Source organism: Hippopotamus amphibius, chromosome 16 (genome assembly GCF_030028045.1).
Source record: "Hippopotamus amphibius kiboko isolate mHipAmp2 chromosome 16, mHipAmp2.hap2, whole genome shotgun sequence".
Taxonomy (NCBI): Eukaryota; Metazoa; Chordata; class Mammalia; order Artiodactyla; family Hippopotamidae; genus Hippopotamus; species Hippopotamus amphibius.
This window is the reverse complement of record NC_080201.1, coordinates 19476838-19503635: the sequence shown is the minus strand read 5'-3', so window position 1 is coordinate 19503635 and position 26798 is coordinate 19476838. Positions and strand designations below refer to the sequence as shown.

Genomic DNA, 26798 nt, shown 5'->3' with positions numbered 1-26798 from the left:
ACTCTTACAAAAAATGTTCATCCTAACTGAGATCATGAGGAAACAATAAGACAAATCCAGATTGTGGGATATTCTATAAGACAACTGGCCTGGACTCAGCTAATATATTTAGGGTTGAAATACCCTGGTGATTCAAACTTACTTTAAATGACTCGGGGAAAAAAGTATATGTGTGTGTACTGAGACAGATATAGGGAAGCAGGGAGGGAGGCAGAGAGGGAAAGAGAAAGCAAACATGGCAAAAAGTTAATAACTGGTGAATCTATGTAAAAGAACATGGGTATTTGATATATTTCTCTTTCAACTTTTCTGTAGCTTTACAATTTTTCAAAACAAAAACTTGGGGAGAAAATTTATGTAATAAATCAGCTTTCAACATGCTTAAAGTAAGTGTAATAATCAGAAACACCATTCATTTCTAATATAAAGTACCCGATTTTCTTAAACATACCTTCCTGTTGCCCATTTCAGTAGGTGAGAAGCATTATGACACAGTTGCTCTGAAACTCCTCTATGAATCCTCAAGGCTTCTAAAAATTTCTTAGCCCAATTCAGACAGTCAAAAACTTATCTAAGAGGCAAGAAAATATGTTGGACAACTCACACCCCTTGCACTTACCTGTAGCCTGGAACTCCACACACCTCAAAATATAGCTTTAAAACGTTCTTTAACAGAATTTCTGATAATTTCAAGTGAGAGAGGTATATACATTTTTAGCTACATGGTAGATACCCAATATGACTAGCCGATAATTCAACGTATCTCCAGTGGAATAATTTATCATAAAAGAAAGTCACCAAAAATTATAAGCAGTCGGGATTCGTGTTTATTGAAGCCAGTAATTAGAGACATCTTCTTTACCAGCACTAGAAAGCAAGGTTCCACATGACTGCATACTGCATCCAGATAGAGTCACACCCCTGGACTAAGGCTGGTGGGGGAATAATCTGCAGTCCTAATTTTAAGTTAAAAACACCAATAAACTTAGTATAGCGACAACAGTGAACTTTCACTTACAGCATCAACATTGTTAAGGTCATGATGTACAGAGCAGTCACTTTCAACTTCGTTAAACTAATAAAACACATCTTCAGTTTAAATAGTGGTTTAAAAATGCCAATCCAAAAAAAAAAAAAAGTGCAAACAAAATTAAATAATTCTAGCAGCATACCCGTTGCATTTTTAGGAAAGACCAATTCATGGCCTTTATCGTGGCCATATCTTCAAGGTTGGGCTTCTTTGATTTTTTTCCATTTTAAAGACAAACAGCAGATGTAACCACTACAATGTATATAAATAGTCATAAAATTATCTTTAACAGTCTACCATACAAGTGTATTCTGCAAATAAAATGAATTTTACTTTAAAAAGTAAAGGCTGTTTATTGTTTGGCCTTTGGTTCCAATGCATGAAAACCCCAAAATAACAAAAAATATGCCCCCTCCTCCCACTCCACCCCTAAAAAGAACCCTGCAGCTCCCCAAAGTTGGTAGACTTTGGCAACCACTGAGCACAGGACAATATACATCAGCTCCTTCTGATCCTTGGAGTATTCACTTGTCATGAGAAACTAAAGTGATCTCCAAGAAACCTTCCTTCACAAGACAGGTATCAGCATTTCTTCGGTTTTAGTACATTTTACACTGACACAAAAAGTGCTTATCAGTTTAAATGATAAAAAATAAACAAAAAGTAAAGTTTTGCATTAAAATTTAAAATCACACTATCCCTCTCAGGCACGTGCCTTTCAAAGAATTCTTTATTTTTGAGGTCACTCATTTTGTGCCCCCTGCCCCTGCCAGCTGCTATAGAGGGATTAAGTGACCCCATCATTCGTGAGGCCACAAGCTGTTTGGCATCTATTGGTCATTATACCACAACTATCATTCCAAGTCAGTTTACTGTCATTACCTGGACAATCTGGTAAGTGGAAGCCACAATACGTTAAAAAAAAAAAAAAGAATTAAAAAATGGGGAAAAAAGTGTATTTTCGACAATAAAACTGGCACAAGAAACACACTTTTATGTTTGTCAGAAAGGCAAGTAAATACTCAGCTTTCTTCTTAACAGTGTTCAGACCTTTACAAAAAACAATTCAAGACAGTCTTAGAGTCTTGTTATATAACATATGATATTAAGTTATGCCCGGTATGGTCAGTGGTCAGTCAAATCTGGTATGTAAAAGTAACATTAGGGAAGTTATGCTCAGACACAATAAAACAAACATTCATATAAAAAAGTAAACTCCACATAAGTGAACTGTGGTTTTTCCCTTGGTTTGACAACAAATGTTTTATATATTAAATTAATGGTAGTGTTTGCGTTTCAATGTTCTGTGTCACGTATAAAATTAAAAGTGCCATTTTAAATCCACAGAATTCACTTGCAGGATGATGGTGTGACATGACAATGCACATGGATCTGCGCTAAGTGGAGACACCTGAAACACTCATTTCCGTAAGAAAAAAAAGCTAGTTTATGAAAAACACAAAACAAGAGAAATGTATCATTTCCATTTTCAATATAAAACATTTACACTTATTTGTCCATCTGATAGCACTGATCAGACCAGGGAGCTAGGACAAAACCCTTTTGCATCAATGGAACTCCATGAAGGTTTCCAATGACCATAAGGCAGGGACTGGTATAAGCCAATTAATCGGAGTGCAATTACATTAGAAACCTCCCTCAAACTTTCTGTAGCACACTGCATTGTGGTAAAATGAGAGGCTGGTCACCCATTCTCTACCAGTAGGCCAGCCTGTGGTAGTTAAAAAAAAAAAAAAAATTAAAAAAACAAAGCAGAAGCTATTTAGAAAACACAATTCAAAGTAAACTAATTTTGTAACTGCTGACTTTGAACATACCCCACAGTGACGGACTGACTGCCACACGACGCACATGCAGGGAGCCCAACACCTCCCACGAGGACATGGCCTGGGCCAAGCATGTGAGTCCTGGGCAGCTGCCATCTTCCCCACCCCCATATCAGCTCCACCTGACTCAGGCATCCCCACACTTACATCTTTCATAAGTTAAAGATGCATTCAGAACAAGTCCAATTTCCACTTCACTTAGTGTTTAGTTTGGAAATGCTTCTGATTTTCAGTCTTAAAAAGGATTACTCGACTTCTACTGAACACACAGTATTTACTAACACTGCTCACCTCCTCCTCCTCCGCTTCCTGCAACATTCAGCCTCCCCATACCAACACTTCTCTCATTCCTCCTTTCAGTCTTCCCCTTTCCTGGACTTTCTGCTTACTTCATCTGCTTCCCAAGAACAAGTCAATCTGTCAGCATGCAACTGGTCAGACTAGCCACCATCTGATCAATGACTTCCTGGTCTCACTGGCTCCACCCTGAAAGAAAGTGGGCCCTCCTTCTCTCCATCTACCCTCCCCTCCACAAGAAGCCCAGCTGCACTTGCTGCCCATGAGAGCGCCACATGCCTGAGAGTCCAAGGGTCATCCTTCACAAAGGGGTCTGACACATAACCTTCCTAAAGGTGCATTTCACACTCGGACAAGCCAATGAAGTATTTTTTTTTTTTAAGTTCATCTCCCCTGCCCCAAAAAACTGATAGCATGTGCCATATCAGAAAAATCCTGGTCTTAGAGCAGATCAATACACATAGTTATTTGGTCATTTTACATATGCACTTTTTAAGGAGGATCAGGCTTCATTTTCTGTTGAAGAGTTTGTTACCATGGAGTCTGGTTTTCGAGTCATTCTATCCAGTTCTTCCTGAACATTTGTCAACACAGTCTTTTGTCCTTAAAAAAAAAAAAAAGGAGCAGTGTTGAGAGACCAGAAAAAAAAGTTTTTAGAAAGGAACATTTAAAATTATACAGATTTCTAAAATCATTTTTGGTGATGATAACTCCAGTAAGAATGAGGAAGGTCTTTTTTCTTTTTCTTTTAATTTTTTTTTATTTATTATTTTTTTTGGGGGGGTACACCAAGTTCAATCATCTGTTTTTATACACATATCCCCGTATTCCCTCCCTCCCTCGACTCCCCCCACACCCTCCCTCGAGTCCCCCCCATCGTCCCCCTCCCAGTCCTCTAAGGCATCTTCCATCCTCGAGTTGAACACCCTTTGTTATTCAACAACTTCCCCCTGGCTATCTATTTTACAGTTGGTAGTATATACATGTCTATGCTACTCTCTCGCTTCGTCTCAGCTTCCCCTTCACCCCCCGCCCCCCCAAACCTCGCAGCCCTTCTTAATTCCAAATGCCACAGGTCTGGGCTCCACGACTACATTACTGCCCCCTGCCTGGGGATGCCTTTGTGCCAAACACAAAGGCCTTTCTGAACACCCTCTCACCCCATGCACTCTCATCACCATCTTCCTAGAGGTGGTATTTGAGTTTCTGGCATGCAGCAAACTACTTTCCGTGCCTCAGACAGAACAGGTGTTTATGTTTTGTTTCTAATTACAACTGACTCATGGATATCCTGGAAACACCTTATTTCAATAAGAATATAAGACTAAGGTTGGCCATTTCAATATTGCACAAAGTTGGTGCACATATTTTTTTGTTGTTGAACACTAGCCAGGGCCTAGAAAAGATCCCTATTTCCTCCCAGGGAATACCAGCTTATAGCCTGGGACACTAGATCAGACAAACTCTTGAGTCTCTCAGAACTCAAGAGCACCTGAAGGCACAGGCTAACCTGAGGTTGGAGTAATTTTCTCAGGGCTTCCTTTGAATGGAAAACACCAATTAAAGAAAACACTGTATTAATATTCCTTATAGTCAATGGAAAATTAAAACCCTTAGGAAATGGCCTCAAGCTTCTTGGGAAAATGTAATTCCCGAGGAATCTGGTTCTTTTGCTTCAGAGACCTCCAAGACATAGACTCGCCCTACATGCCCACATGGAAGAATAGATGGGTGGGCTGTCACAGAGATGTGTATGTGTGACAAGGGTGGGGAGTTCCATGGAGGAGAAAATGACGACCCTCCAGTGAGACAGTGAGGGTTCAAAGGCAGCTGATGGCAAGACTGGGGGCAGTAGCGTGAACAAAATCCTTATAAAGCAACACAGAAAATTAAACAGAGTAAATAAAATGTCAATGGTACACTCTAGACCATGACTTCCAATGGACAAAGCTTCTATACGAGGGCCATGTATTAATATTTAGGAGCTACCTCAACTCACCCAACAGTCAGTTCTTGAGAACCTGAATATACATAAATCCCACCTTAAATGTACCAAGAAACATGAATAGTAATAAGGTAATCCTTCTGTAAAGTACACTACTCAGTATAAAGTAGAAATTTGTTCAGAACATCAAGGGTCTGCAGGTCAGTGAAAGCAGACACTCCTGTCTACCACCCCACCTTCCAGCGCCCCTCGAGCACAAGGGTCTAAGTCTTCGGGGGCCCTTCAGTACCTGATTTCTTGGCTGTGCTCTGCACCCCACCAGCACCAGGACTTCCAGGAGAGCCTGTTTTTTTACTCAACAGACTATTGAAGAAGCTGGCCAACACTCCTTCACTTGCTGCATTATCTAAGGAAATATTAAGAAAAAAGCATCACACAAACTGGATGACTCAAATAACAACAAAAAACTGTTTTTCAGCTTGGAATTATCCATTTGTGGTTATCATCTTCCTAGGATGCTGAGCACATTCATTCACCATGGTGCCTTCTATGTTACCACTGCTAAGGCTGATTACGTGTTAGCTTAATTAACAAGTGGAAACCTGTTCAGAGTCATAATAGATAACCTGCGCTCCACATCATCTCCCTGTCCATGAGGCAGTGTTTTTCAAAGTTTTATAAGTGCATAACATTACAAAGTTGCTGTGAAAAGCTCTCATTCAGAATGGAAGATAGTCACTGAACGTGCAAGAATTAAATACAATTTGAGGGTTTTACTGCAGCCAACATCTTGGGGACTATTAAGTCACTGGGATAAGGGCTACTTAACTAGTAAGTAATTGAGCTTGAGAAAAGAAGTGACAATTTGTAAATGGTAATATAAAGCTAATGAGAAACAAAACCAAGGACTCAAAATATACACTTTAAAGTAACTTCTTATGCTGTATTCTTCTCTGAATATAGAGAGGTCTAACCAAGGTCTTATACAAAGCCAGGTGCAAGAGCCACCAATTCCAACAAAGGAACAGGCCTTGGTCTCTGCCAACCATGAGCTCCCCTCCTCTGAGAGAGAGGAAGTGGAAAGCAGCCCTTCTTAGGGAAGAAAACAGCTCAGAGCTGCCCTGAGTCTCCACCTTCCAAATCCAGCTACTCAGCCCCTAAAGTAGGAATAATGAGACCTAGGACTAAACCACTCTCCAAAGAGACGGGATACATACTTTTGATATTTGGGTCCGGCTTCTTCACTGATGTGCCTGGGGAGGCACTAGGCACGCTGGCTGGCCCTCCCCGGCCCTGGGTTCTTGGTGAGCCAGAGGGTCCTCTTGCAGGGGATTCCTAAGTCCAAAACCAGCCCAAGTCACACACAGGCATAAAAACAACAGAAAATACATACTCCAAAAATGAAGACATGCTTCTGCAGGGTATTTTTCAGCCTGGGGGAAGGGTGGCAGGAATGGGTGCTTGCCCCCAGCTCAGTCCCTTTTCAGATCCCAGCTTCTCCTGAGAGACGAGATATCAAGATAACAAAGCCTGTTCACTCTAATTCCCAGAGCTGTATTCCTTCATCAGATGTTTTCTGAGTTCCCACCATGTTCCTTGCCCTGGGCTTTTAGGGGGACCAAATTCCCTCTGAAAATACAAAAGCCCACACAAATGTAAGCTCTCACAAATAATGGTGTAAAGTCTGAAGACATGACATTGGGCCGTGACCCTCTGTTTAGTTTAAGGTACTCACGGAGGCTCTTGTGGGCGTGGCTGGCTGCTTGGCAAGGAGTGACTGCAAAGAGAGGGACACACCAACCATTAACTAAGGCCTGCAGAGGCACTGAAGGTCTGGAGAAACACTTCCCAGTATTCCACTAGAGGGCACCATTTAACAACAACCAAGTCATAGATTCTGCACTATAAAAGCAAAAAATTTAACTTGAGCAATTTGGTATACAGTGAACAAAAAATACTCCCAGTAACCAGTTATGAAGCTAAAGAAGCAAGGAGAGCACAGAAGGGAGAAAAAGCTGGTAAAAGAACCATCAACTCTCCCTGCTGACCTGCCTGCACCATCAGGCAGATCCGTGATGTGTCTAACAACAGTCTCAGTGAAACAGAAAGGTGGGACTGGGCCTGCAATTTGAACTGTCAGCTTGGGTTTACTCTCCTCACTTGCAAAATGTGTATATCAGCTCACCTGCCTTCACACACAGGGCTGTGTGGGGCTATGTGAAATAATGGAAGTGAGGTCAGGGCATCTGGTAAACTGTCAACATGGGAAATACTCTGCCAAAAAATCTCCATTTACAAACAGAACAGGTACTTAATAAGATACTAAGCCTATCACTGTAGGGGAATCTGCAAGGCAGGAAGAAGACCCTGTACCAACCCTAGGAATGGGAGAGAACAAGAACTGGTAGCAACCCCTCTATCCCTTCAAGCTCTTTGTGACAGCCCCACCCTCACCCCTGGGAGCTGGCATTTCATTCACGAGGAGGCCTCTGCTCTGGCCTCCCTGGTCTTCTCACCTGTTGCTTCATGAGGAACACCTGCTCATCCTCCGCTGCCAACTCTTTGTCGTGGACCAGCTGCAAAGTGAAGTGACACGCTTGTTTGTGGTCATAGGCCAAGAACACCCCAAAATACTTGTCAAAATTCATGCTGAAAGGAGAATCTTGTGCTCATGTCTCAACATGGGTTTGGGGAGTCCCTGCAGAGACTGCAGAGGTAAGTTTTTCTAGCCTGGCAAAGACTCTATTCCAAGACCAGCCTTGGCATACGGCCAAATGACATTTTTAAGTCTGGCAGGTTCTAAACAATACCTCCCAGATCGGGGTCTGCAGGAGATCACAGGAGCAAGGGAAGGGGGATTTCTAATAGTAACCCAGAGGCAGCGGTGGCACTCCACCACTCACACCACGCCACCTGGAGCCCTTTACATAACACCAAACTTCATCTAAAGACTTTTTTTAAAGGCTCTTGGATGATTATTTTTTTTACCCCCCAAATTGTTTAATGTGTAAAACTTCTTTCTTCTGTAAGTTTCTTTTCCCATGGAAAACACCTACAATTCTTTTTTTTTTTTTTCTTTTCTTTTAAATGGGTCTGTGCTGCGCAGCTTGTGGGATCTTAGTTCCCTAACCAGGGATCGAACCCGGGCCCTTGGCAGTGAAAGCACAGAGTCCTACTAAACTGCAGGGGAATTCCCACATACAACTCTTAAAGTGATTGATTTGGGTACCTTTCTCACAGGAGGTTTCACAATAAAGTCTTCATATGCATCTTCTGGCTTCACAGTTGTGAAATTTTCATGTAAAATAGCTATTTTCTTTTCATTGTCCCAGCCTGCAGGTCTAAAGGCAAAGCGACAGAGATTGACTTGTGCTTCCTGGGACTGCCTTACAGAATACTCAGCACACCCTGGGTTAGAGAGGACTCCTGGCCCCGATCTCTTCCCACAAGTTCGGGTCTGTAGTTGCTGGGCTGGCTTTTAGCTTTTCGCAGACATGCCAATTTTCACTGCAAGTATAGTCCATCAGCTCAACCTCGCAGGTCCTCCTCCATACTGAGTTCATGGGGCCCAAGGCCTAAGGAGCCACAATGAGATCTTACTGATTATACATGCTGACCCACAGGAAGTCTTCAGAGCTTTTCCACAACTCCGCCCAGAAGATCAAGGACACAATGGGCCCTGTTCTGAGCAACAGAGAGGACAGAGCTCAGGATGGGACTGTTTCTCTTGGGCTTTGGCATGGAGACACCCCTGTGAGCTGTTTCTCTGAGAACTCTTCTTTCTGACAGTTTTCTTATGGATTGGTTAATGTTACTGATGTATGAATATGTACCCTGGAGCCAAGAAGAGCAGCAGGACCTGCACTATTCTGCGCCTCCAACCAGAGGGACACAAGGAGTTCTTGAGGATCCTACGTGGGTGCTGCCCAGCTTGACATCACAGGGCAGGATGGCACCCAGGGTCCATTAAGTTAAGCTGCAGCCTAGGGTAGGGAGCAATTGTAAAACGCCCTACATGACACACTTTTGTCTAGAAACTCTAAGAGATAGTGACTGACTGTTCCCACAGGCTTCTCATTCTCCATCCAACTCCTGCTCCACAGCTCTATAACTGAGAAGGTGCTTAGCCAGGGCACTCCACCCAAACGGCTTTGCTGACTTCACTGGCTCTCAAACAGGACCAAAGGTGCAAAGGCACAGAGCATGATCAAGATACTGCCATGACCCATGTCACCTTCAGAAGCTCTAAGCTTCTTCTCCACTCCAGACCAACCCTGAACACAACCAGTCTCCCTGCTCCTCCTTCTCGGTATCACAAGTGATTTGGGTACTGACTGACTCCAGAAGCATACCACTCACTGAGAGCTTGTGGCTTTGGTGCTGGCCTGATTGCTCTGGACAACGATTCTCTAAAATCAGTCCAAGTCTCTAAGTTTGCTGTCTGGGAACAGCCCAAGTGAGGCTCTCCCTAAAGGTTGAGGAGGCAGCCTATTCAGTCCCGCGAGCTCCTGGCTTTCACACCTTCAGTCTTCTCCCAGACTGTCCCTCCCGCCCTTCCATTTCTTCTGGCCTGCCTAGCACACAGCATGCATCCTCCCAGCATCACTCCTCTGCTCTCCCTGCCACACTGCCTCTACCACCCCATTACTGCCCTACCTCCCCTCAGCTGTGTGTGTCCCCTACAGTGCCATGTGCAGCGACCACATCTCATTCATTACTGTGTCCTCAGCATAGAACCTGGTCACCTAGGAGGTGCTCAGTATTTGCTGAATGAACTGTAATTCTTTTTTAAGTCAAGAGAATAAACATCTAAGCCTAAAAACATGATCTACTAGCACAAGTCCTCTCAGAGACCACAGCTTCAACATTTATTTATGCATCCACGATACTCATCATTCTCCAATGAGAGAATGACACAAATTCGGACAAACAGGTATCCAAGTCTCTGCCCAGGACAATCTGACTCCCCAAATGTGAAGTGCCAGAAACACAATCGGCATTCAGTACAACCAAAGCCCAAGCTGATGGGATGCCAGGGAGGGTGTAGGCAGTCATCCTGCCAACGGATGCCAACAAACCAGATGCTCCAACAGAAAATGTTCAGGATCCCCAAAGCGTCAATCCCCTATCTATACGGCAACTCCCTCACTCAGCCAGTATTTTACCAGAAGTGACAACAAGTGGCAAAAATGTTTTGGCAACTTGTTCTCAATGAAGAAAGGCAGTGCCTGTGGCCTCACTCCACCCACTTCCCTCAGACTGGAGGCAGAACGGTAAGTACTCTGGAAAGGTGCAGAGTTAGAAAGTTAGGTATATCGATCCCCTATAAGCTCCAACTCCAAGCACTTTGCCCCAAGGCAGTAGAGGGCTGGCAGTATAAGAGAGAGAGGTAACTTACTTGGAAGAAAATGTAAAGAGCAAATGTACCATAAAGAGAAGTGTTTGAAAGCATCACCTATAAAGAACTCACATAAAAACTGCTTCCTTTTCCACAACTAAGGCAGGCGTGGTAAAGTGGAAACCGTATGTTTTATGAACAATGTACTTATACAACAAGTCGAGGTTTTTCTCTTCCTTCACTGATGTGTAAATCAAGGCTGCTCCATCTAATCAATCTGCTTAAGGAAAACCAACTCACTGCAGGAGGAGACAAAAGCAAACACACACAAGCACAATCCTCAAAGTTCTAGGCACAGGTTGCTCAGTTTTTGATCAACACACGATTAACAGAAAGTGTTAAAATTTTAAAAACTAAAAAAGTAACAGTAGCAGAAGAAGCAGGTCAAAAGCATAAAGCATGTTGATGACAGTGGGCCACGTAGTTCGTTTTTTAACATGTAAACTGTTGTCTTCTGACCCATCAGGTTGTGTCCCAAGTTCTGAGACTAGCCTGGGAAAACCCTCAGCATATCCAAGGTACACAGATTCCTTCCCAAACAGATGCCCACACGTGATCAAGTTTGTCATTAAGCATATGAGAGATGGGTACCTACATGTTACTGGCACCCTCCACTGAGCTGGACAAGCTAAAGAGCCCAAAGGAAGCAGTGGAACCCACACTTACCCTCCCCCCCCACCCAGGATGTGGGACAATGGCACAAACTGCTATTTTTACAGAAACAAGACCCAAAAGACTGCTGACACAGCATCTCTCTCATGGACAGCACAAAACAAACATACAGGAAACAAAACATAAACATTTAGACAGTAGCATCTAAAACACTATCATGTTGGGTAATTAACCTTTTCTACAAAAAAAGCAAAGTTTAAAAAGGTTTCTAAGACACAATAAAAATAATTTGTAATAAAATTATCCCATATCAGCTTTCTTCTTAATATGAAAGCCTATCAAATGTATACCATTAAAAATGAAAAGTAATCAGAAATAGGCATAAATTATGAAGTCTTAAATTCCAACACAGTAAAATTTTAAAAAGTAAAAAGATGTATATAATTTCACCCTGGCAAAAGACTATTCTGGGTTCAGGAAATACTTTATCTCTTTGAAGGTGACCCATCTGGAGGAAGCCTGGATTAGCACACAGAGGGGAGCCTGTGCCCCCGGGCCCCAACACAGCGCCCGAAGGATACACTGGAGGCAGAACCTCCGAAGATGTGACTGGATGAAGTCAAAGTGCTCGTCCCTGTAATCATGCTCCTTCTCCAGGACACTCACCGCATCACACTGCAGGGAGAACAGAAAGAGGAGTCATCTTTTTGCCTTTCTGCCTGTGAGGATGGAAGCACCGTCTTCTTCAGAAATAAAGCATCATAGCTTCAAAGAAGGCAGCCATAGCCCCAAGTCCAAGCATTAACTAAATAAATAGACAACAGCAAAAAGCAACTGGAGATTTTTCTTTCATCCTGGGCCTCGGTTTCCACATCTGTAAAGTGGGGATATAACAGCCCTAATCACCTCACAGTTGTTCTAAGAATCAAACAAGGGCACATCAGGAAACAGGCCCACTGGACCTGGCTGTGCACTGCGCACTCCACAGGCTCCACTCTCACAGAGTACAACGTGAGTGGCACGCGCTGCAGCTGGGCAATCCGGTGGCTCTGACCAGGATCAAAGCACTTTCGAAATCCAAAATTTTTTGTTTAATGCATTTTATTTATTTGCGACACGGCATGTGGGATTTTAATTCCCCGACCAGGGATCAAACCCGTTCCCCCTGCAATGGAAGCACAGAGTCTTAACCACTGGACCACTGGGGAAGTCCTCCAAAATGTTTTTAAAGTTATTTCTTTATCATTTCTAAAAGATACAACTTTACTTCTCTATGACTACCCTTAATTTCTATTCCCACCTCATTATTTTACAAACCTTGAGTTCCCTTCCTTCTTTTTCTAGGGTTATTATGTTCCTTTCTGAACATCAACTCAAGTCCAACAGACTTCTAGAGACCAAAGGCCAAAAGAATTCTGTTCCTCTGTGTTCCTTTTCCACCACTAGTATGAGCTAAATGAACTGGTTTACACAGCCTTAAGAAAACTACTTTCAGCTCCCAGTTTGAATCACTCAATAAAGTCGACAGTGCTTCATGAGGAGAATAATCCAGGCTACAAGTAAACGTCATATTTCCAGCAGCGAGCTTCCATGATGGTATTCTCTATCCTGCCACATTCAGTGTAGCTTAATGAATTGCGAATTAGCCCAACGTCCCCTCAGAAGACACCTAATTAAAGCTTCTCAAAGTTTCTTTCAGATGGTGACTGTTCACTGGCCAAACCCAGCCAAGCTTACAGTTCCCCGACACAGACCTTTGTGCACACCACCAACACTGGCATCCCCAGGTTATGAGTCAGCACGCTGTCACCGAGAGGCAGGGCAACGTTTTCTTCATCAGGACCTGAGGTCAGAGGCCCTCTTCTCTGTGGGGAACCTTGACAACCTTCCTCGGGCTCTACATAGTCTTGAAAATCTTTCACAACTACAGGTGAAAAAGGAAAAGAAAATTACACACACACACACACACTAAAAAATACACATGCCAGCTTTAGAAAACTGAAAGAGGTAGTAATAAGCACAAAACATAAAGAAAGAGTTGTGACAAACTTCCTAATTGCATCTGACTTAACTGCAATATTAGGGATTTGGGGTAGTGATGCAAAATCCCAATTCTGACATATTCAGTCTGAGCAGTATAATTTCACAGCAGCAAAGATATTCCCCTGGTCATCTTTAATTGTATCCAACTCTTAACAATTAAATAGGTTTTTAAAAACTCCTAAGGCTTCAATAGTTCCTACTATGAGGCAAAAAAAATAAGTTTTTTGGGCCACTCCGTGAGGCTTGCAGGATCTTAGTTCCCCAACCAGGGACTGAATGTGGGCCAAAACAGTGAAAGTGCCAACTCCACTGGACCACCAGGGAATTCCCAACACTCTTCTTATATACTCTACATTTTCAAATATTAGGATAATTGAAAATATCCTAGTATTTTCAAAATATTAGGATAGTTGAACTGTGTTACTTCAACAGAGGCAACCACTAGAACAGGTTATAACTTATAAAACTCCTCAGAGTTCTCATTAGAAATAGTAAAACCACCCGAATTACATAAAAACATGCTGTTTCCATACAGCTGAGGTGTGTCCATGCTAAAGAGCAAGGCTGACTTGCCCAGACCATCTGCATCTCATCATCCTCACTCTTGTGGACTCAGTTTCATCTTTAGGAGATTCGGAGTCACATGTGTTACGGACCTGTTCCTGCCTCACACAAGAAGGGGTCAGTGGTACAACATCCACTTCTTGGCACATACAGTCACTACTCTAGCCAAGGGTGCAACCCCACAGGAGGGCCTTCAAGCTGAGAGTGGTCCATGGTCTTGGTTACAGCGAGTGAACACAAAGCCCACAGACCTACACTTTTTCCTGGGTGCTTCAAGGTTATATGTCAGGCCAGAGAACAAGGACATGATGGTTAAAGCTATTTCAAGCCAGAGGAGCAAACCGGCAGCTCTACTCTTCTACACACAACATGACTGAAGGACCAAAAGGACTTTTACTCTCATCCACAACATGCTCACTGAAAAACACAAGTGACTAGATTAAAGAGAATCTAGAGAAAGATGCACATACTCTTCTTCACCCACAGAAGAGGTTTCAAATACTTTAAAACAATGAGTCCTAACATACAAAGACTTTAGGTTATCATTATATAAGCTTCTGGAATTATCTGGAAGCACTGTCTTTCATATGATACTGGGAAACTGAAAACCAGTGACTAAGCCCTAAAGTGCAGATATAACGTTCCATCTCCACAACTTCTGTTTAATTAAGCTCATTCATATAATTTCATTGCCAATATAAATAATCTACTCATGGGACTTTGCTGGCAGTCCAGTGGTTAAGACTCCATGCTTCCAATGCAGGGGGTGAGGGTTCAATCACTGGTCGGGGAACTAGGATCCTGCATGCCGTGTGGCACGGCCAAAAGGGAAAAAAAAAATCTACTCAAGAGACTTTTATTGCAGTGCATTTTGGACAAAAACAGAGAACGGTTTTCTGATGATTGTCGAAGGATCTTGAAGGAATCAAAGGCTCCCACATTCTCTCTCTGTTTTATGAAATCTGCTTTATTTTAGCTTTATGGAGCCCAGATTGACATACAACAAACTGCACATATTTAAAATATAAACTTGATTTATTTATTTATTTTGGCATGCCTCATGGCTTGCAGGATCTCAGCTCCCTGACCAGGGATTTAATCTGGGCCATGGCAGTGAGAGCCTGAAATCTTAACCACTCGGCCACCAGGGAAATCCCTAAATTTGGTATTTTTGACATATGAATACACCCATGAAGTCAGTACCACAATCAAGATGGTGCATTTATTTATCACTCTAAGAAGTTTCCTTGTACCTTTTGGTAATTTGTTCTCCCCACCTCTCCTCAACACCATCCCTAACTCCAGGCAACCACTGATCTCCTTTCTTTCCATACAGATTAGTTTGCATTTTCTAGAATTATATATACATGTAATTGAGAATTTGTACTCTTTTTGGTCTTCCCACATTTTCTCTTTAAAAGCATTTTTAACAAATCTTCAAGTCAATGAAAAATACAATCGCTTAACCATCTGGGTAATACCTGTAACTGCCCAAGGTGATGTGAGGGACTCAGACAAGCTTCCAAGACAGTGAGCACGGCAGAGCCTGGAACACGTTACAGGTAAGCTAGATGACTGTGGGAAGCAAGGCAGGGGTGAGGCGGCTCCGGCAGTCTGCTCCACTAACTTCCAATACCCAGCATGCTCTATAAACTCTGCTATATTCTAACATATGCCATGATATGAAAATGGCTGGGAAACCTTGGGCTAGGCTCTTCATTCCCGAAGGAATGACTTAATTACAGCTGCCCAAAACAGTAGGAAATGCACGTGTTTTTAATAACTCGGAACTTTAGAAAATAAGTTGGAAGGCAGAGCAAACATTCATAACTGAGGTGGTGAAAAGGAATGATAAAAACATAGTGAGGACTGCGTAATTTGGAAAATAAAATGTGCATTTCCCTTAGGGTACACACAGACCACAGTACTAACAGTTTCTCTCTAGGTGGTAGGATGGCCAGTATTTCACAGCAGGGCCATCACACACCCTGGGGCTCCCCATTAGCATCAGATGGGAGTGGGTATGGGAAGGAGACTGCAGAGTGCTCTACCCTAGCTGCTGTCACCTCTTTCTCTTCTTTTCCCTCCTACCTCACTGATCACCCATTGGTTCCACAGCTCTGAGAAGACCCAAGAGACAGCACCTAATCTTTACCCTCTACTTGATAAGCAAGGGAAGCCCCAGACACAAAGCAAGAAAGACAAGACTAACCTACACACAAGCACCACCTTCTGGCAGCTTTAGGGGTTGCTCTGCCCTCCCTCTCACTCAGACAAATCCTGCAGCCAAGCAGCTGCCACAGATTCAGGACCACTGGGGAACCTAATCCGGAAAGAGAGTGGCTGACCACAGAGTAGCTTTCCTAACTCAGCAGACTGGAGACTGATGCTGGATCAGAAAGCAGGTTGGGTGACAGCCCTTTGCTCACTCAATACAATACGTAGAGTCCAATTAATCTGGAACGTGGGAGTCCCCTAAGCAAAAGGATGGCCAACTGCTTTATTAAAATGTAACCTAAAACTAGCACTAACAAAGGCACTCCTTCAACGGGTAACACAAAGGCATGAATAGCATTCCAAACATCTCAGAGGAAGGGCGGTGAAAACAAGAGAGGCCCTCAGAAGGTTAACCAGAGTCATGAGGCATGGATGCAGTTTCAGCAATCACTAGCTGCCCTCCAGTGTCCTCTCCTCTTCCTCCTTAAAACCAAACCGAATGCTGACACTCAGAACACACGGCCACACAGACTACATTTCCTTAGGCAATGTCTCCTTAGGAAGACAGCAGACACACGCCCTTCAGCCCTCTCTGCTTTTCCTCCATCCTGCTGCCTGCAACACGGATGTGAAGGCTGGAGCTCTAGTTGCCAAGAGGAAGAGAACCACACCCTAGAGATGACAAAGCAGTAAGCAAAAAGGAACCAGGGTCCTTGACCTGTTCCTCAAGCTGCTTTCCAGGCCTGAACTACCTCTGGATTTCATTTACAGGAGACAGAAATAAAACCCAGCCTTCTTTAGGCCACTGTTATTTTGGGTGTGTGTCACATGCAGCTCAATCTAATCCTAAGCAACACAGACATCAATGACTAAGACCACAAAATAAATTCAGGGTGTCATGGGAACATCAGCTCCCCAGGAGCAGGCACCCTGTCTGCTGTATGTGTCCCCAAAGCCTGAAGCAGACCTGGCACCAGGCAGACATTCTCCCTCTCCGGGAAAGGAAATATTCTTGGCTCATTCTCTTTTTCTTCTATTTTAACAAATCTTTACAAAGTTATAACTCTAAGAAAATAGGTTCAGAAACTGCAATCTCCTGTGCATTAACCCACTAATCTGGGTACAATGGTAAATGTGCAGTGAAAGGAAAACAGCTCTTCAGCCTTAGAACTATTCTCAGAAGTTGTCTTTAGGGTCTCTATTTCAGGGGAAAAATAGGCTTTATCTAGAAAGGTCAGTGTTTGAGGACAGATGCACTGAGCTGCATAACAATCAGTACAGCACGCATGTGGGTGTCCCAGGAAACACACATGCACACAGCAAACTAAAGAATTATGTTAAACTCCCTGTTTCAGCTGATGTGAGACAGGAGCAAGGTGAAGTTATGACAGGAAGACACACAGCAAGAAATCTAATTTGAAAAGAACATCAAAATTCCTGAACCCTCCTGCCAGTAAGTGTGAAGATCCCATGGTCCATGCCCCAGAAGCCCTCCTTAACTCACTAAAGGGAATGATGTCATCCTGTGGAAATAAGCCAGGCTGAGCCAAGACTGCCCTGGCCAAGACAGTGCTGCTGCTGCCACAGCTCCATCCCCTGCCCCTCCCATTTCCCTGGCAAGTAGACAGAAGCTGATGTAACTGCACAGAAGCAAGGAAAAGGAAAAACAAGCTTCTGAACCACATTAAGGAAAAAAAATAAAATAAAAACAAATTTCCTGTAAAGTTCTTTGTTCTCAAAAGGCCTTGGATGCCCTGAGTACTAAAATACCCTTTCGTTTTAATGACAAAAAAATAAACTTCCCATTTCTAACTAAAATCATATTTGTTGGATCCCAAAATGAACTAAAATAGGGGCTGAAAGATTTATCTCTTGTGGGCCTTCCTTTAAACCTGCCAACAAGAGGGTCCACAGGACCTCAATGGAATCCCAGGACTCAAGCTGCAGAGATCATAGTCAATCTACATCCACTGATACTAATTCAGCAGACAAGGAGTTAACAGAAGAGCAAAAAGTCTCATTGAACTGACCACATTTTGGGGGTGAGGCATAAAGGCTGCTTTTGACTACTGAATTTACAAAAGCAATTCTGAAATAAATGGTGCCAACAAAACACAAACACTCTGTAAGGGAAGCTTTGCAGCCTCTTGACACTGTGAAAAGCAAGGTGGCTGGAACCATCCAAAGAGACTAGTGAATTTTCCAATTTTACTTACATTTCCGTTCCAGCTCCTTCATTTCTTCTGGTGGAATTTTCATTTTATCAATGTGCTCACGTAAAACACTAGCCCATTTCTGTAGAGATTCCATCACAGTCCAAGGCCTAGACATGTCTGCAACAAAAATGACCAGGGTCTCCGGCAAGGATTCAGCAGAAACTGCAAATTTCAGCAGGCCTTTGTGATACAGGTCTCCATCCAGAATCCACACATTGCAGCGCGTGTGATCTAAGAAAGGAAGTGACGCTAAGTTACTGACAATGGCCATCAGCACAGTTGAAAGAAAAGCCGCATCAGGAAGAGCCTAAGGGCGACAGCCACGGAATCCCACAAGGAACAGAAACAGGAATTCTAACCAGAAAAGGGTTCAAGTGCTCAGTGGACAGCAGCCCTTCATTGAGGTGCCTTGTGAACTGTCTAAGATATAAAATATTTTAGCAACCATAATATACTGTGTCTATATCTGAAAGGATTCCAGCGATGTCTGAGGAGTAAAGAGTGAAGGACATTTTAGCTTTCAATAAGAATCAAAAGATACTAATAAAAGCTACAAATGTTCCCTGGACAACTGTGCCATAGTCTAAATAACCCATTCGCCTAAGATATCAGCAAGCTGTGATGCAGCAAGCTGTGCCGAAGAGCCTGTGGTTAAACAAGCTCTTCTTGTGTCAGTCACACTAAACAGTGCGCTCACGTACCACAAAGGGTTCCAAAGAGACAGGACCTTTGTATTTAAATAAACTCATTACTTACATAAACTGAGATATGAATTAGGGGATGCCTGATGATATTAAGCAATTACACTTATTTTTGATATAATATGATTATGTTTTTTAAAATCCTAATCTTTTAGACATACATATATGCAAGTAGTCACAGATGAAAAGATATGCCTGAAGTGTGCTTTTCTTTTCTTTTCTTTTCTTTTTTTTTTTGGCACACGGGCTTAGTTGCTCCGCGGCATGTGGGATCTTCCTGGAGCTGGGATCGAACCCGTGACCTCTGCATTGGCAGGCAGATTCATAACCACTGCACCACCTAGGAAGCCCTGAAGTGTGCTTTAATAACGCAACGTGGAGTGAAAAGAGAAGAGGGTGAGAGTATAGCTGAAATAAAACTGATCAAGAACTCGTAACCTGAAGGCAGGTGTTAGTAGATACACTGGGGTTCATCAAACTAGTCTATATTTTTATGTAGTTTTGTTTTCCACAGTAAAGTTAAAAACATATACACACAAATGTGCGAGTGCTGACATTTAATGAAGTATGTGATTCTAAAATTTTACCTGGATGATCAAACTGTAGAATGATAATTCTCCAAATTAATAATATACCTTTAAAAAATTTTAGACTTCTTTTTGAGAATTTTTTTTTTTTAATAAAAGAGCCTTGAGGGAGAAATCCTACTATCAAAAATATTATTTCATTAACTTCTTCTCCAATAAATTCCAACCTACACTTTAAAAACCTGTCTTTCAGGACTTCCCTGGTGGTACAGTGGTGAAGATTCCACACTCCCAATGCAGGGGGCCCAGGTTCCATCCCTGGTCAGGGAACCAGATCGGACATGCATGCTGCAACTAAAAGTTCACATGCCACAACTAAGGAGTTCGCCTACCGCAACTAAGACCCAGTGCAACCAAATAAATAAATAAATAAATAATATTAAAACAAACAAACAAAAAAACTTGTCTTTTGTTAGCTACCTTTTTTTGGTATAATCAATTCATTAACATGCTGTGAAAATTTTTATATTCATGACTTTATTTCAACAGTACAACAAAGGTATCTATATCTAGCTATACTTTCAAAACCAATACATTTCAGACAGCAGTTCTGATTTGGATTCTATGAATGCCTTCAAAAATACTGCACTGTTGGGCCCTCCCTGGCAGTCCAGTGGTTAAATAAAAATTCCACACTCCCAATGAAGGGGGTATGGGTTCCATCCCTGGCTGGGGAACTAAGATCCTGCATGCTGCATGGTGCAGCTAGGAAAAAAAAAAAAAAAAGACAAAAAACAGAAAAACCTGCACTGTACCTGAAGTCTACGGATTTTAATGCCTGCCCCTTACCAGACATGGTTCCTTTTTTTTTTTTAGCCTTTCTTCCCACTGCCCACTATATATAACTCACCCATGTGCACCAAGATCACACACACCACATGTAGCATCAATGGATACCCCCAACCCTGAAGACAGAGGTTCTTTGACATGCCACGGTCCCACCACAAAACAAGGACAAGCCAGAATCTATTTTCTCTACTTGGGTGATTGCCTGCAAAATGTATATTTATAACCCAGTCACACCACAGAATTAAAAAACACTGGGGCTGAAAGATGTATAATTAACCACAGGTAAGGGCAACTCTTTCATCAAAGAAGAACTTGCAAGTAGGCGGCCTAAAAAAATCCCATAAATAAAAATTAACATGTATTTCAACTCAAAGGTTAGTTAATATGGTTACTTTGATGCTTGGCACGAAATATGTTTATGCCCTTTTGAAACAAGCAGCTATAGAAATGTACAGAGTATCTACATCATGTTTCATATACTTTCAAAAGAGTACAAGACCAACCACCTGTCTCAAGCACTCAGCTACACTTGACACATGCCACCTCTCATTCTGTCAACCTACAAATTGGCACCATTGTCCAATACTACAAATGAGGAAACTGAGATGCAGAGTGGTTAAGTCAGTCACAACTAGTGACTACAGAAACGGGATTCTGAACCAGTTCTGCCTGGTTCCAAAGCCCAAGTTCTTTCCACAATAATCATCAAAGACAGGAAGCAAAAGACTCAGATATATGAGGCCCCCTAGCCCAGCTCAGTGACCCCTGAGTCCTAATCCTACCTACAAAACTCTGGTGGGCCTAGGTGGGCACTGGAAAGCCTCTGCTCTCCTTACACAAGGAGAGCCCTCAGCACCAGGTCTACCTCCCACCTGCCTTTCACATCCTTCAGGGAATGTTCAGCATGACAAAGGAAGCCAGGGAAGAAGGAACAGGAATTAAGTCCCCCAGGGTTCTGAGATAACCACAAAGTCAAGATTAAAGGGTTTTTCCCCTCTGTTTAAATGATCCTTAGAGCTCGAAGAACTAAGGTGCAAGGAAGGACTTGGGTTCAGCTTCTTCATTTTTATTTATTTATTTTATAAATTTATTTATTTACTTATTTATTGGTTGTGTTGGGTCTTCACTGCTGCACACGGGCTTTCTCTAGTTGTGGCGAGTAGGGGCTACTCTTCATTGTGGTGCGTGGGCTCACTGTGGTGGCTTCTCTCGTGGTGGAGCACGGGTTCTAGGTGCATGGGCTTCAGTAGTCGCAGCACATGGGCTCAACAGTTGTGGCTCACGGGCTCTAGAGCGCAGGTTCAAAAGTTGTGGTGCACGGGCTTAGCTGCTCCACGGCACGTGGGATCTTCCTAACCCTAACCCCTGCATTGGCAGGCGGATTCTTAACCACTGCACCACCAAGGAAGTCCCCTTCATTTTAGCAATAAGGAAATGGGGGACCAGAGATGGTGGAATTTGCCTCCTTATATAATCATCCTTACATCATGATCCTTACTACACAAATGGGTAAAGACAATTTTAAAGAAAACAATTAAATGGAGATATTTCATCTTTAGGCTACGTAGATACTTCCCTACAAATAAAAAGACCTAGGCACTAATAATTATTTATTTTAGAGCCATTCAAGAACTAACATAAAGCCTAAAAGTTTACAAAGGAGGCATTACTGACTAGTGGTAACCAAAAACCACTATTCCAATCCAACTCATAATCATACTTATAAGAAAAAAATTTTAAATGATCTAATCCTTATAAGAGAGCTTACCATGCACTTTTAACCATCCCAACTACCCAGAAGGTAGAAAATGGTTACTATCCACATTCTAAAAATGAGGAATTAAAAGAGAACATTATTGCCTCTATTCTCTCCATGCGGGGGGAACAAAACAAAAACAAAACCAAAAAACCCCAGGACATTAGCATTTCTACACTGTCACAAAAAGACTCAAAACTCTCTTGTGAATATCTGTTAGGATGTTATACTCTGAACATTAGAGTCCTCCACTAGAACCAGGCAGAATAACAATGGTGCCCAGATCAGTCTACCAAATGTTTCTCTCATAGAAAACTCCAAAGCACGTAAAAACATCTTAGTTTCTTACTTTTACGTGCATCTGAAACTCCACTCTCAGTATCTCCTTTTAAGTAGAGGCTATCCAGAGCAGCAGCTAACAGGCCCATTCCCCATTTGCTAACATCCTCTACAAAGAAAAGCAGGCGAAGTCCTACAAAGACATACACTTCAACTATTCCCCTGTGACTAATTCTCTTAGAACTGAACAGAAAATTGAGAATGCTGGCCGTGTTGCAGGGGTCAGCATGGATCAACGCTTCACTCACCATCTCGGTCCTCGTCGTGGACGCTGAGGTAGAGATACTCTAGGCCTCTTCCTTTTTTACCATGCTCAGCTCCTTGAAGTTTAGTCATGAGGGTTGTTTTACCAGAACCATCTTCACCTACAAGTGATGCATGTAAGAAGACAAAGCGCACTGTTTATTCTAGGCCAGGGTGGGGAGTCTGGATATTCACACAAGGAACTTTCATGAAGAGTTTGCTACTGATGTTTCACCTGCCTTCATAAACAAAGCAGGACCTGCTGAAAGAGTGGTCAGGGTGGGGAGAGGTGATAAAGGCAGTAATTTCCAAGATCTAAAACGACAATCTACTGCAGTCACCCTTACCTCACAAGGAAAGGAAGAAGGAAGGTCCGCAGGTCCTATCTACAACATATAAGACATGCATCTGGAGAAATGAAAGTAAAAGGTGGGGCCAGTTTCTCACAAAATAAACTTCTGCCAGCAGAAAAGCAAAAAGTCTTCAGAATATAATTAACCTTAAAGTCCAAGAACTCTGAACTAAAAAAAGTCTGATCCTGTATCATAATCATGAAGAATGAAGCTGTTATTCACCTTTGATTTTAGTACATTTCTTTCATAAGCATCCTGAAGGCTAGGAAACTGTTGAAAATAATTACAGACCTAAGCAAAACTCGTAAACACTATCTTAGTAATTACCAAGCACCTCATCATCCCCCTCCACCCAGCTAAAAACTACCCCCCATCCTTCAAAAGGAACCTTAAACATCAGGAAGAGCCACCACCAAAAAACACTGCTAGGCACCCCCGGGACTTAATAATATGGAATTACAGAATATGAGAACTGAAAGGCATTCCACAGATCAAAGTCCTCCTCTTCACCCCCAATGCCACTACCTTACTCAGGCCCTCCACATCCCATCTGGACATGGTGAGCACTTAGCCTGACTTCAGTACCTGCTCATTTTGAGCCACCAGCCACTCTGCTGCCAGCGTCCCCTTTCTAAACACAGATCTGGTGCCCCCATCTCCCAATTCATGAAGACCTCTAAGGGTCTTCTGTTACCTGCTGCAGCTGTCATCAACTAAAGACCACCCACTCCCCTCAAAAACAGTGGGAAAACCACCCTCACAGTGATTCCCATGAGAATTAGAGGACGGAAGTGAAATGAAAAGCCCTTGAGAATCAGGTGTCTTCAGAAAAAAGCACAGACTCTGCAGCCTTCCACAATCTGCCTTGAGCTTACCTCATCAGTCACCTTCCACAAGGAGGTTGTGGTAGATTCCAACCCCCTCCCCCAACACACCCTCTTGTCACCTCTGTGCCCCTGCATGTTGACACTTATCCTTCAAAACACCTAACTCCAAACAGCACCAAGCCATATGATGCTCCCAGAATCATATGCCTATGCCCAGCATAGTGTACTGCAATCACCAACACATCTATCCGCGTCTCACTAGATTGAGATTTTTGTGTAGGATCTGAGGGATGTCTGTGCTGTCCCAGTGCCCAACCCACAGTACAGGACCCACTCAACGAATGGGTTTGCTGTATGAATGAACCCAACCAAACTCCCTCACTTGTATGAGGAAAGGAAACCAGAGATGCTGAGGGATCTCTCTCAGGTAACCCAGCAGTGAAGGCTGAAAGAACGCAGGAAAAGTCCCCGACGAGGACTTCAAGGCCTGCTGTCTTTCCCAGCGTCCCTCCCACCGCGCAGTGCTCATCAACATCGAGAAACGGCTCCTGTGGCATCTCCCCACAGCCCGACGACCTCCAGTCGCCCCGTTCCCCCGCCTCCTCCGCTAACCTCATCTACTCCCTTCCCTCTCTACACCCACTGTTTGGTGAGCTTGGAGACTATGAGCGCAGGAAGTCACGGACATTTAAAGGAAAGCTAATGTTGCGGCCAAACGACTAAGGAATGTGCCGACAAGCCCTTGCCAGCATCCCTGGGCTCTCGAAAAGAGGCAACGTCCCGACCCCGGCCATGGTGGACTCGGCCACCCTCCGGCTGTCCAGCCGGGGTCTCCAGCCCCTCCCGGGCAGGCGGGCTGCGCGCAGACAGCAGGGGAGAGGAAGGCTGGCACCAGTAAGAGGGCGCCCGCCTGGCCCACCCCAGCTCCCCGGGCAACGCCCCGCCGCCGGCGCTCACCGAAGACCAGGATGTTCTTGCCGGACGGCAGCTTGGACCTGGCGCGGGTGGACACCTCGCTCAGGATCGACGACCTGTGGGGACAAAGGCAAAGCGGTCGGCTCCGCCGCCAACCTGAACCTGACCGGCCCGCCAGTCTGTCCGACGGTCCGGCCCGGCCCAGCCGCGCCCTCCCCGGCCTGGCCGGCCCAGCGCGGCCGCCTCGCGGTCTCACCATAGGCTCTGGCCCTCCTCCTCCTCACTGGTCAGGTCGCCGGCGGCCGCCACTGCGGGCCCGTTGGGGCCCAGCAGCAGCTTCTTCTCCACCCCCACCGGCGCCATCTTGCCAACTGCAGCCACAAAGAGGGCCCTCCCCCGGGCCCTCCGAGGACCCGCGAGGACCCCGCCGGGCAGCCCGTGCCCGCCGCGCCCCACGCCGCTCGCCCCGCAGCGTCCGCGCCGCCCACCGCGCTCCGCCGGGCTCGCGATGTGTGCGGGCTCCCGCAGGGTCGTGAGGCCACCGCGATGGCGGGAGGTGGGCGGCGGTCAGGCGGCCGCCGGGGCAGCCCTGCTCGGGGAGGCGCGAGCGGGAGCCGCCCCGGCGGAGGGCCCGTTGGCGGCCTCTGCCGGTCGAGGGGCGCAATGGCACCCCGTTCCGGGTCCTCCCTCCGCGGGCCGCTCCCGCGGCGCCCTTGGGGACTGAGGCACCCGACGCACAGAAGCGAAAAGCTCAAGCTTTGGAATGAGAACAATATAGGATAGCGCCGTTTATCGAGCACTTACCGTGTGCCAGAGTCACACGTTATCTCGCTGAATCTTGTCTAACTATTTTACGGGTGAGAAGCCTGAAGCTCTGAAATCTTGAGAAACCTGACCAAGGACCCAATGCTTTCTAGCTATCTTCAGATAGCATCCCGGTACTTCCACTCTTATTCACCCATCTTAACATATTATATCATGAACTTTGTCAGTCCTAATCGAGCCACGAATTGAAAGACCGGCCTTAAAGTAGAACCCCAAATCCTCACAAATATCCTGCTTTTCACCTCCTCCTTCCTTGACTCATTGAGACCACGAGGTAGTGACCTTTACCGTAGTGAATAATACACTTGAGTTTACTTTATTAACAGGGTTTTTTTTTAATGATATTTTCTGGGAGCTAGCATTTGACACCAGAAATAGGAGGTTTTAATTTCCTTTCTTCAGGGAAAAAGAGAAAGAAAGAAAGAAAAAGGAAGAAAGGAAGGAAGGAAGAAAAAGGGAAAGATGTGAAGGGGGAAGGGACGGGGAGAGAAGGGGAAGGAAAAGGGTAGTGGAAGAAAAGTAATGAAAAAATACATTTCACCTATTGAGCTTCACTTTAGGTGTGGTCACTATCTGGGGGCTCTTGCTAGCCTCTGTGGAAGCAGAGGCATTTTACAAGGCATTTCTAAATATCACAAGGAAGTGGGATATGGCAGAAAAGCAACCACCTATGTGGGTTTCAGTTGAGTTGGATTCTGATCCTGGCTCTGCCAAAATTTTGGCAGCCTGAATTACAGATTTAACAAATGGGCATATCATCTCACAATCTGAATGTAAGGTTCAAACAGGACAATGGGAGTGAAAACCTATTAGGAATTATACCCCTGAAAGTCTAGGAAGAGCAGGAAAAGTGTTGTAAGTCATAAGAAGGCAAGCAGTGTCTGAATTTTCACAGGACAAAAGATGGAGTTGAAAACTACAGGCCAGTGAACTTCATCAGCCCTAGGTGATATTCTCTAATGTGACCAGTTGGAAAAGGGAAAGATAGCACCAGATTTACACAGTTTCTTCTTTGCAGGAATACCAGGTAGGAGGATGCTGCAGATATAGCAAATTCAGATTTCAACAGGACACTTGCCTATGCATATCATAGACAAGAAAGTGAAATGTAGGCTGGATGATAGTATTGAGGCTTGTTAAAGACCAGGCCCAGAGAGGGCTGATGAGCATGGACCACCAGAGGCGGCTGCTGGGGCCTGCCCCAGTATCCTGCCCTGGCCCAGCCAATTCAGGGTGCCATCTGTGACTCGGATGACAACATAGCAGCACACTCATGGAAGTTGTGGATGACCTA

The 26798-nt window shown here is 44.1% G+C and overlaps 1 protein-coding gene across 2 annotated transcripts; it reads right to left on the bottom strand.

The window, feature by feature from the left end:
* Nucleotides 1–596: 596 nt before the first annotated feature.
* DYNC1LI2 (dynein cytoplasmic 1 light intermediate chain 2) lies at nt 597–25156 on the bottom strand. 2 transcript variants are annotated; one of them, XM_057713213.1, is made up of 13 exons: nt 24936–25154; nt 24722–24795; nt 22590–22706; nt 18170–18400; nt 12884–13053; nt 11711–11804; nt 10590–10725; nt 8349–8460; nt 7636–7695; nt 6855–6896; nt 6337–6454; nt 5409–5525; nt 597–3777 (listed from the first exon to the last, which is right to left on the bottom strand). In XM_057713213.1, the coding sequence occupies exons 1-13, from the start codon at nt 25040–25042 to the stop codon at nt 3677–3679; spliced, it is 1479 nt and encodes a 492-aa protein (XP_057569196.1). In that variant the 5' UTR covers nt 25043–25154; the 3' UTR covers nt 597–3676. The 2 variants fall into 2 exon arrangements, with proteins under 2 accessions (XP_057569196.1, XP_057569197.1); XM_057713214.1 differs by lacking the exons at nt 597–3777; nt 5409–5525; nt 6337–6454 and adding an exon at nt 6467–6748 and having other exon boundaries at nt 24936–25156.
* Nucleotides 25157–26798: the final 1642 nt, after the last annotated feature.